The sequence below is a fragment of the Cyprinodon variegatus genome, unplaced genomic scaffold, assembly GCF_000732505.1.
Source record: "Cyprinodon variegatus isolate N-32 unplaced genomic scaffold, C_variegatus-1.0 Scaffold62, whole genome shotgun sequence".
Taxonomy (NCBI): domain Eukaryota; kingdom Metazoa; phylum Chordata; class Actinopteri; order Cyprinodontiformes; family Cyprinodontidae; genus Cyprinodon; species Cyprinodon variegatus.
The window spans coordinates 930148-942732 of NW_015150515.1; the positions used below are offsets into that span (position 1 = coordinate 930148).

At 34.8% G+C, this 12585-nt stretch overlaps 1 protein-coding gene across 1 annotated transcript in view; it reads left to right on the forward strand.

The window, feature by feature from the left end:
• LOC107082797 (neurexin-1-like) overlaps positions 1-12585 on the forward strand; it is a 1206010-nt gene that overhangs the window by 643517 nt on the left and 549908 nt on the right. The window contains exon 16 of the mRNA XM_015371662.1: positions 6365-6538. Within this exon, the coding sequence (XP_015227148.1) occupies positions 6365-6538 (174 nt within the window). The remainder of the gene's footprint in view (positions 1-6364; positions 6539-12585) is intronic.

Sequence of the window (12585 nt, forward strand, 5' to 3'; positions counted from 1 at the left end):
ATATATATATATATATATATATATATATATGTATATACTGTATATATATATATATATATATATATATATATATAGCAATAATGTTACAGGCTGAAATATTGCCAATGAAAACTATACTTTTTTTGTTACAGACTTTAATAGAGGTCTGTCTTCCTTTAAGGAAAAGAAAAGAAATGCAGGATTTCTTAAGCTTGGTTTATACTCGCCGCGTTGCACAGGGTAAAGGGTGCGAGTGCAAAAAATCATGCCAACCCTAACCCTTCTAAGTTTGCCTTTACTGACATCAAATGGTGCAGAAAAAGGAACAAGATGGTTAAATGCAGTGTTGTTATTGTTCATTCAGTGACTGAAAATAGCCAACACAGGTGAATTTATTGGCCAAGCTTGTGGTACAAACAAGGTTTTTATTTACCGTTTCCATCACATACAATATAAATAAAGTGCGAAACAACTACCTACTGTATACAATGCATTCAGCTTTTCTTATTTAGTGAAACAACGTTTTTATATAAGTTATAAAGAAAAAAAAAGTAACGTCAGTGTGGGCTTCACAGGAGGGGGGCTGGTTTCCCCATCATCACATCTCTCCATTGACTTAGCATGTAAACCAGCTGCTTTTGCTGCTTAATTCGCTAGCCGTCTGAACGTAGCATAAACCCAAAAACTCTGTGAAACTTGATTTAATTGGTCATACAACACTTTTTAATAGACATCCTGCAGCCAATCAGAATCAAGTATTCAGCCAAACCATGGTATGAAACTTTATAAAACCCTAATTTAATGAATGTATGAAATAATTCAACTTATTCAACTTATTGAAAAAAACGTTTACAACTGTAACGGATATTTATATATCCTTTGGAACAAATAAAGTACTTCTGAATTTAATTACATTCTGTTTCCCTTATGCTTTGTAGTTAGTAGAGAGGTCTAAAACATGCTAACTTGTGTAAAAATGCACTGTCTGCTGTTTGTAGATTAATTTCATTCGGATAATTTCATGTTTGCTGAAGGGTTTTTACAGCTCTGATTTCAGAACATCACTCAGCTTGATGGTCAATGAATTCATTGTATTGATTATAATGTCCATGAGCCCAAGTCTGGAAAATATGAAGTGTCAAGTCCTCATTAATTCAAGAGAGAAGTTGGAAAACATCATTGACTCATCCCATTATCCAAAGTCCACATATAATTGACCTTGCAGCACAGTCCTGAGCAGTGAAATGTTCTGGGTTTTAGCTGAGTGGAAATATTTAAGTCTGGAGTTGATGAATTTCTGATGATCTTGTCTTTACAGCAGCATCTCCGTTCCTGTGTAAAAGGTTCTGCTGGATCTTCATTTTTTTTTTTTCGGGCCTACTTAAAGATAAAGCGTAAAGTAGAGGTTTTGATGATATGCAAACCCCGGAGCCTTTCAAACCGTGTTTATTCATATCCCCTGACATCAAAGGCCTTTTTGTGTTTGCCATAATTTCACTTGGCATTTTCAGCAACTAGACGGAGCGGAGGGCTATGATGGAGAGAGGGGGGGGGGGCTTGGATAATTAGGTTTACAACTAGATGAGTTTTTCCTTTTATGTTGTAATACAAAGAGACAGTAATTGTGCTTGAGCACCAAGATTTCCCCAAACTATCGTCTTGCTTAGGATTCACAATTTCTGCTTCCCTTTAAAGTAAGTCTGCTGTGTACATCCCGCTCCTCTTCTCCAAGAGTACAGTAGATAAAAATTCTTTCAGACATCAAATCCCATTTCCAGTGTGCCAGGTTGATGCTGTGAAAGCCATTCATGTCAACTGTAAGCTGCTTCTTTGAATCATGTAATCATCCAAACATGCTTCTGCTGCCTCAGTAATGACAGGCACTCTGTCAGGGATGTCTCTAAGTAGCGTACCTCCTGACAGTCACATTTGCTTGCCTCAGAGATGTCAATTACCCTGTGTCGTGGTGGGGGTAATATTTTGACAGCTGTGTGCATATATGTGTGATAGAAAGATTTGCGCTCTCGAGGCACACGCTGTGATTTGAGGCATCTTCGTTTGTTCTTTCAAAGTTGGAAGTTTTACTCGTTTATCCTTCGCTAGCAGTAGTTCGAGAAACATTTCACGGTGCAGAAATGTTGTTAAAAGTTGAAAAAATGATGAGCAGCCTCTTTTTTCTTGTTTTGTCGATTTAAACAAAAACTGTGCTTCGTTGCAAGTCTAAATCGCTGGTGAAGATATGGAACCACAAGCAGAGAGATCATTTTTAATGAATTTGCTTAAAACCTAATGATAACAATTACTTTTATTACCCTAAGCTGCTCTTGCTTTAAGCTAGAATGAGCTCTGTTTTATTAAAAAAGTACTTTTAAATCTATCAAGTATTTATTTTATCATTAGAAAATAAAGTAAACCTCAATAGGCAAAGGTACCTACATAATGATATTAAAGCAACAGATAAAGCAGTTACAGATGACCAAAGGGAACTGAATATATATAAACCTGTTTGACCTTCTGTCACGTTTCCACCGACTACTTAAATGCTCTATGGAGGGCTAGGGGTGACAAAATGAAATAAATAAATATAGCTATAAATATGTATGTGTAAATGTACAATTATATAAATAAATGTATCATGAAATGTAAAATGAAAAAAATTTACCACTGGTTATTAAATGTACTTGATTTTATTCAATACATAATTTTTCATCTATTAAGTATGCCGTTGAATAATGAAATATAACTTTTAATGTGCTTTTTTTCATTTATTGAAACATACTTCATATTTTTCATGACTTCAAAAACAGTCATCATTAAATTATTCACTGTTAACTTCACCCATCAAAGTCATTGGGTGGGAATAGGGCTGCTTCCATAGAGCCACTGATGTCTGATTGGCTGTTTCACACTGAGCAAGATAAGGCAACTTCCATTTTTCTTTTTTCTCCCTAACCCTGTAATGCCAAATGTTCCATATTTGATACATACGGTTTCTGAAATGTTTTGCATCTGACACCTTTTGCATAATTTAATGGTAAAAACTTTGCTCAAAATCCCATTGTACATAATCAGATATACCTGATAACAGAGGGCAGAAGACTACACAAAAATAATCTTGAGTAATAGTAATAGTAATAAATTATTAATATCAAGATGTATTTCTGTTTTTGTCTTTTTATAATTTTGTTAAAAGGCCAAATAAGGACTTCAAACCATAAAAAAGTAATTTTCTGTTTTGTTTTATTCTTGGATCAGGCTTTAAAGGATTAAAGTTTGTATTATCAATGAAAAAGGCGGAAATAACTTCAAAAAGGTTTTGAAATGTATTCACAACACATTAGTTGAAAAACTCCAGCCTCTAGATTCCTAAATTGGTCTCTAAAAGGTTAATAATTAAGCCTGTGTTGGTCAGTGGGAGGGGCTTACATTAATTCTGCAGAAGTCTATGATACTCTTATAAGCTTATTAGAAATATTTCCTGATTTATTTAATGGCACATTTGATTATTTCACATTGCCTATTTTTATTGTACATTTAGTAATTTAGTGATGTAATGTATAAAGGGTACATTTAGTTATTTAAAGATGCATTTAATTATACATTTATTTATTTACTAATTTTACATTTGATTAATTTATATATATCATTTTAAATTGACCCCTATTTATTCAAAACAATATTATTTATTTAATTTTGTCCCTCTTAACCCTCCATATAACCTAGAGCCATCCATTTAAAAATATTTTTAACTTTTAACTTTTTTTTACTTTAAAAAAAAAAAAATCTCAGTATATAAACACATTTTTTAACCTAAGTATCCAACTATGCAACTAGTGTCTAGAAATGTTAACAGTTCATTGGAGAAATAACTCAGATTTGCGTTATTCAGTGTTGATAAAAACTTCTGTTTTTACTTTTTTTTATTATTTTTTTAGGGTTTGCTATGAAAAAAGATGACAGTGAACCTTTTTACATAACAAAATTCAAATCCAATTTCATCAATACCTTTTTGTCTGCAATTAATTTCTAGTATAGTATCTATACATTTCGTTCTAAGGAAACTGTGATGTAATGCTACTACTAATCTTTATGAGATGTTGATATGCTACGCTAAAGTTAGCATGTACCTTTTCTGTATTGATTTTGAATGTTTGGCTCATCAAATTATGTCTTTGAAGTTAAGCTGATACAGATTTGGACATAACTTATATGAACAATTGCTTCAAGAGTTGTTTCACGTCTTATATTTGTTATTTATCCACTGTTCTGGTGAGTCACAAATTGATTGTTGTTTTTCATATCCCAGACTTTTAGAATATCTGTAGGCCTATGAACTAGGAAACATTCATTTACACATACATATTCATTTATTAAGTTATAATCTTATTGAGGTTTGTTAGGGTTTTATATATTATAGATTACTTACAAACAGATAGATGTTTTATTTATGTTAATAAGGATGATTTATCATTTATAGCTAATGACAAAAATTTGCATTATACATCAGAGAAAGAAAATAGGTTTAAATGTAAAATGTGTAAAAAAAGAGTATGTTTTATACCTGCTCATAGGCTTGTTTTTCACATAAGGTATTTTTAATTAGACAGAAGCTCCTCATAAAAATGCATTTTTCTAACTCTTCTTTTTGGAATAAAAAGGTTGTTTTATTGCTATAGAGATGATTAATCTAACTAATCCAGGAAACCTGTGCAGTTTGAAATGAGAGTTCTTGCTCTATTGGAGATGCTGGTTATTGAGGTTGACCTCAAATTGATTTCCTCTATCCTACGCTGACCTGAGAGAGAGTAAAAGTTCATTCTGTCAGTGATGCTCATCTGGTTTATTGGTTAAGTATCTTTATTCCTCATCCTGTCTTGAAAACAATTGAAAAGACTAAGAAGTCCTTGTAAAATTGAATAATTGATAAGCAGGAGCTTGTAATAGACTATGCATGTTTTTGTCAGGAGGTCAGTACGTAAGACCCAGAATTCAGACCAGACAGACAGAGGAATGCTTAAAGGCATTTATTTAGAATACAAGAGAGGGCTTTGGATCCGTAGTTACAGCGGCTACGGAGTCTATGACTAAAGCTCTGTTGGAAAGAAACAAATTAGTGACTAATAATCAGACGGAGGATGATTATGCATGTGCAAGTCACTAACCTGGTTTAACAGTTCAGTCCAGTGTCCAAAGAACTGGGATGGTTCCTACCAGCTGTCTGAACAGAAGCAGCAGGTGCTGTCAAAGAGTCCCAGTCATGGAAGACTACAGAGCTGACAGGAGACCAGAGACAGGCAGGCAAAACTACTGAGATAGGGGCAGGCAGGCTCACAGGTTCAAAGACAAAAACGGGTCAGGATTTGATAAGCAGAACTCTAAGTAAGCTTAAAACTTTCTTTAATAAGGCTCTTAAATAGAAAACCGGAACAGGTTGATCTTTTGAGGAACAGGGCAGAGCTCGACAGGTGAAGGAAATGAGCAAGCCAGCCATCAAGGCCAAAATTATGACAGTTTTTAAAAAAACTGCACTTAACCCTTTATAGGATACTCAGTGAAATACTTTGAAAATCAACATTTCAAGCCAATAGTGTTACTGGAATCCAGGCCAAGACCTTATTACCTTTGTAACTTTGAAATAAAAAAAGGATATTGTGATGACAAAAATCAATGTCAATGTAATAACAAGAAATGTCAGCTTGCCTGAATATATTAAGAAAAATAACAAAAGTGCTTCTATAAGAAATTCATGAAAAACACTGAGAGTGGAAGAAACACATTTTTATTATTATTTTTTTCTTACAAAATAACTTTAGAGGCATTAATGCAGATACTGGCACTTACATGTTTTAATTTATAAACCTAAATATAATTGTTAACTAGGCTTATTAACTTTTTAACTTTACTTTTTGACTTTTCAATGCGCTTTTTACCTATTTTTCTTGACTTCACTTTTTTTTCAACTTAATTTGCAGTAGGTAATATATCATTCAAGGGCTCATCTAATTGGTCAAATGCCAAAATAAGATGTACAGTCATGTAGCAGGATCTTTGCTGAATGGCTGGATATAGATCTTGTGCTTCTAGACCTAACTGAGGGACAGCAGCCATTCCATTTGTAAGGGGGATGCAATTGATCAAAAACAGTAACTTGCCCTATAAAGGGTTAAAAGGTCATTTTAAACCTGAACAAGTCAAGTAACTTTATGTCATGTTAGTTCATTATACACAATTCTTTAAGCAGTTTACTTCAGCTAAGTCACTGAATTTAAAACAATTGTTTAACGTAAAGAATAACTGAAATGGTTTGAAGGAAAACCTGAACTGTCACATTCATTAGCTGGCCTTTTTATGTCTAATATTATTCTTGCCCACATTTGTTTTGCAGGAGAGCTGTACATCGGTGGTGTGACGAAAAACATGTACAGCAATCTGCCCAAACTTATTGCATCCCGGGACGGGTACCAGGGCTGTCTGGCCTCTGTGGACCTGAATGGGAGACTCCCTGACCTGATCGCAGATGCCCTCCACAAGGTGGGGCAGGTGGAACGAGGCTGCGATGGTAAGAGAATGTTCCTTTTCTCCCATTCTTACACCCATCTGTTGTCTATACCACTGTATCTACCCAGTCTGGCAAAGGAGCTACTGCCGCTCTTTATCCGTTACTGATAGCTGTCAATGGGCGAGAGGCAGGGTACACCCTGGACAGGTCGCAAGTCCATTGCAGGGCTAGCCTCGTGAGACCATCCTGATCTCGGGATCTTTCAAGATCTCACTCGCTAATCAGTCTGGAGACTCTCCGTTGAAGAAAATCTGGAGCCGTTCACCAAACGAACGTCCAATCAGCGTTGGCTCTGAGGCGGGTTGAGGTGTGACGCAAGAGAAGCTTGACAGTTCAGTCTCAAGAACATGGCGGCTTCAGCCAATGAAACTAGCGTTAGCATTGCTATCGAGCAAGTTTTATTGGAATTACAGAGTATTTCTTCACTGAAAGAAGAGCAAAACACTGCTCTGGAGGCTTTTCTCAGAGGAAAAGATGTTTTTGCTCTTCTCCCGACTGGTTTCGGCAAGAGTTTGATCTATCAATTGGCTCCTCTTCGTCGTCGCTCTGTTAGTACGTCATATGCTTCGATGATCTGATTGGTTTATTTGGGCCGTCTATCACCAAATTAGGCCAAGTAGCTAACCAGTATTTTCTCCCCTACCCAAAATTACTTCAACGGAAGGTTTCCATCTGGCCGAGTCAGGTTATCGCAGGGCAACACCGAGACAAACAGGACATACAACCATTCACTCACACCTAAGGAGGATTTAGAGAAGCCAATTTAATAAGTACATTTTCTGGTCATTTTTTTCTTCAGCCTACACTCATTTACAGAAAACTGATGTTAATTTTTTGTAAGAAGCATGTGCGGTTGTAGGCAGGAGTCAACTTGGGTCATGGCTCCTGTACTGTAACTCCTGCACTACAAAAACAATTTTTTAAATCAGTGCCTTTGCTTTTGAATTCAAACAAGTACAGTAAATAAGATGACCTACCTGTAAAATACATATTTTATCCCTTTAAATAAGATGATTAGATATTTTTAAACTTGAAATAAGATGATGGAGTAAATTTTGTCCATAATTTTATTCTATTGGCAAATTGTCTTACTAACCTGCTCAAGAAAATCCTTTTGTTTTCCTTTTTGTGTGCATTCTTTATATCAGGCATCCCCAAACTCGGTCCTCAAGGCCCCCTGTCCTACAGGTTTTAGAGGTTTCTCTGCTTCAGCACAGCTGGTTATAATGTTTGCAGTAGACCAAAAGCCTGTTAATCAGCTTTCAATTAAAATCAGCTGTGCTGGAGCAAGGAAACCTCTAAAACCTGCAGAACAGGGGGCCTTGAGGACCGAGTTTGGAGATGCCTGTTTTATATGAATCAATAAATAAGAAATAAGCAAATAAATAAATAAGTTTTGTTGATTGACATTATTACAAAAGATAACACTCATTCTACTACTGTAAATAGTTTATTTTTCGCCATATTGGAGTAATCACACACATTAGTTCAACAAAGGTACCTGTAAAGGGGATAAAGGCTTTTAAAAGCATTTTCTATAATCGCTTAAGGTTTGATGCAGCTTTATAACAACATATATTTGAAAGGCTTTGCCATTCTTTAGTCTCTCTCCTTTTATATCACTGTAGTTGTTCCATAAACCTTACATAAGGCGACCATTTTCCACTTTATGTTGTTGACAGCGTGGTTAATCTCAGCAACACCCCACTTTTGTTGCTTTTATGCTTTCTTGGTCTTGTCTTTGTCCCATGTCTAACGCTGCCATGCTTTGGTTGCTGCAAGTCTCAGGCTAAATGGCTGTGGTGTCGGTTAATCCTGGGTATAACAGTCCTTTTGGCTGTAGCAGTGTCCCCTTTTATACAAAATACCCTAAGCCTCGGTCCAGACAGAGCTCAGGAGAACCCTGGTTTAATTTCCCTGTGGGGCACACTGGCCGAAGCGGCACTGACTAAAGCTTTTTGTTCTTTTTCTACCTCCTGCTCATAAATGCTACTGTTTCTGCCAGCCAGCCTGTATTAACTGCCCATCCTAACAACCCACTGCTTTGCCTCAAACAGTTTAAAATTGCATTAAGTTATCTCTCAGTTTCCTGCAGGCTTACACATTGGTTGATAATGATCAGACTCCCACGAAAACAAGCTCTGATAACTGAGAAGATTTTTGGAGGTTATGTTTTTCGTCTTTTTTTTTTACTAATACAACAACAAGTAACCCCAAGACTGTTAGAAATGTAATCATCCCTCCATTAATATTATATGAATACACTGGATTAAGCATTCTTATGATATTAGAAACAATTATAGGAACAATTCCCTTAGGTTTACTCTTAGCAAAACATAGCATATACCTTAAGTTCTTTTTGTAAGGTTTATGTAAGTAGAAGTACAAGTATAGCAAGCGTTTTACTGATCATGTACTTGTAGGGTACTTGAAAGTATATTCATTATATATTTCTGTAGACTTAACTGGGGCACTTTTATGTTTACAAAAGTGTTCTTTAATATACAGCTACACTGGAAAAAATAAAAATCTAGATAAGTCATTTTTTTCTTAAAATAGGTGCATTTGTTTTTTAATTGAGTAGGTAAAAGAGACATTTTGCCAATGGAACAAGACAATTTACACTTAAAATAAGAAAACCCAATTGCATTGTCTTATTTCAAGTGCATATTATCTAATTATCTTATTTCAAGAGTGAAAATACTCATTCCACTGGCAAACTATCTCATTTACCTACTCAAATTAAGGGTGAATACACTTAATTTAAGAAATGTTTACTTATTTCTAGATATTTTTTGCAGTGTACAGCTACACTGGAAAAAATAAAAGTCTAGGTAAGTAATTTTTTCTTAAAATAGGTGCATTTGTTTTTTAATTGAGGCAGTAAAAGAGACATTTTGCCAATGGAACAAGACAATTTACATTTAAAATAAGAAAACATAATCGCATTGTGTTATTTCAAGTGCATTTTTATCTAATTATCTTGTTTTAAGAGTAAAAATACAAATTCTATTGGCAGACCATCTTATTTACCTACTCAAAATAAGGGTAAATACACTTAATTTATGAAATTTTTACTTATGTCTAGATCGTTTTTCCAGTGTAAACAGTCAAATCCAACATTTAACCCATAAAGTGTTGGGCAGTGTTGGCCTAGTGGGTTAGAGCAGTGCACTTGCGCTTGGTTCGATCCCCACAGCTGGCACTCTGGGTCTCTGAGCAAGACCCTTAACCCCACTCTGCTCCCTGGGAGCCACACAATGGCAGCCCACTGCCCCCCAAGGGGATTGGTTAAATGCAGAGAGTGAATTTCCCCATTGTGGCACAATAAATGGATTTTGCTTTTTTTTTTTCTTACATAAACCCAAAAGAATGATGGGTGGGTCTTTGGTTTGCATCAGACTTGGAAAGTGCTTCGGAAATGGACTTCCATGTGGCTTAAAACATCTAAGCTTGAACTACTGACTGCTATTGCTAACTGAATTAAAAAAGACTCCTGAATAGGTGTCTAAATGTCCTCTAAAAAATACTTAGCGAAAGTCAGATGGCCTGCGATATAAGCCTGTTTTGTGCTAGCATGACCCAAATGAAAAGACAAAGTGAGACACTAATATAATATTCTTTAGTTTATATAAAAAAAAGGTTATATAAAAGGATAAAAACTTCAGGTAAACTGCCTTTTTTAGTAAGTACACCATACTATACTTAAATAAACTGCTTTTTGCTAAGGATATTTTTACTTATAGCTCCTTTAACTGAAGGAACTGTTGCTAAATGTGACTGCCATTTCAGATTCCCTTTGAGAAAGGTCAAAAAGCGGCTATTGTATCCAGGGTTTATCTTTTTCCCTCCAGACTCAACATTTTACTGCAACTAAGGACAAAAAGAAAAAGATACTAACATGAGGCTCGCAGACTATACCTCAAGAGAGAAAAACAAAATGAAAAAGTGCACATATGAGCTCAGACTTAAAGGGATTGGAAACCTACACGGAAACATAAGCATTTGTATCAGTGCCAAAAGCTGAGACAAAATCGAATTCTTGGATTTAATAAGATCTTTTTTTTTTTTTTTTTTTAGATTCTTTTATTGTTAGACATAAACCAATTTTTGGACTGGATGCACAGTTTATGCATAAGCAGATGCTTTGTTTATAAGCAAGCTGCTGGTGGGGTTCAGAGCTGACTGCAGAAAGGGAACCAAGATGTGTTTACTTAGGTTTTATAGCCATATTAAGCTTGTAACTCTTAATACGGTGGGATCTTCTCAAACATTTGGTTCAAGTGACAGTTGGAAATTCACACTCCAACAAATTAAATCATTAAGGATCTTAGGTAAAACTTATATTTGGTTGGCAAGATTAAAGACGAAGGAGTAATTACGCAATGTTATATCGACCGTGAGGAGATCTGAATATTCATCAAGCCAAAAGAGTAACATCTGTGTTGAAAAAAAACCCTCCTACGCTGCAAAAAGATCTATAAATAAGTCAACATTTCTTAAATTAAGTTTATTTACCCTTAACTTTATCAGGTAAATAAGATGATACGCCAATGGAATGGGTATTTTACTCTTTAAATGAGATGATTAGATGATATGCACTTAAAATAATATATTGCAATAAATGTTTTCTTATTTTAAATGTAAATTGTCTTGTTCCATTGGCAAAGTTTCTGGCTTATTTTGAGTAAATGATGACTTATTTAGATTTCAATTGTTTGCAGTGTATTGTTGCTTGTCTATTTATTTACTTTTTAACATTAAGTGTGGGTCTTTCTTTAACTAGGTAATTTGTTAATGGCACAACGTAGAGGCTGTTTATCTGTGCATAAACAAATTAGTGTGGAACTGAACCATAGTTCTTTGTAAATCTCTGGTTAATTGAGGCTATAATGAGAGGCCCCACTGCCATCGACACACAAGCCTCTGCACACTTATTTAAAAATAATTATCCCACCTAAGACTTCATCTGCATCCTAATCAGACATCCATCGATCAGCATTTTCACTGTTCATTTCCAACAATCAACTCCCTCTGAGTTGTACTAATGTTTAAAAATAAACCTTGAAGAACTAAAATATAAGGAGAATAAAAAAAAGAAAAAAGAAAATCAGAGAAAACAGCAAAGTTACACTCAAAGTTTTCTTGGATTAAGACTTTTTCCCAAAGTGTATTTCTTGATTGCATTTTTAGTTTTTTTTTATATTCATTTCCAAAACCTGTTTTTTTCTTGTAAAAATGATGGACCGAAATTCACTCCATACATGTAAAGCAATACGGTATATTAAGTAGGTGTCTATTGGGTGTGCAGCCAACCTTTGTTGTGGAAAAAGTAAATTAAGCCAATGCATAAAAATTCACTGGTTTCTGCTAGAGCATTGCATAACAGTTTATATATATATATATATATATATATATATATATATATATATATATATATATATATATATATATATATAAATATCTAAAAAGCAATGCCTGGCTTTTTGATTTGATACAGGGGTAAAAACCCCACAGAAAATCTGTTACTTCATTGAGAGCTGATGATTAATTCATAAAAGCAAACTTCAGATTAGGCTGGTTTGACTGATTCTGTGTCTTATGTTTTGGTTTTTGAAGTTTCTGCAAACAGGTGTATCTGAAAATATCAGATCAAGGGTCTAAAAAATTTCTTTTTTTTCTCTCTGGGATCTCCAGATTGGTAAAGCTACTAAACAAACATCCCCTTGCTTGACTTTGAAGGGCTGAAGATGGGGATTTATAACCTGTTGAGTCATGAGTTTTCTTACAAATTTTATCCTAAAAATCAAAAGAAATCAGGAAAACCTCAATTTTTATCAGGTCTTTATGATTCAATTCAATTTCAATTCAATTCAGTTTATTTATATAGCGCCAAATTCACAACACTTCATCTCAAGCACTTTACAGTTCAACCAGATCATACAGTCAGATTGATACAAAGTTTTCTATCTAAGGAAAACCAGTTGATTGCATTGACTCATTGACTCAAATACAACCCCTCACACTAAGCATGCTTGTAGCGACAG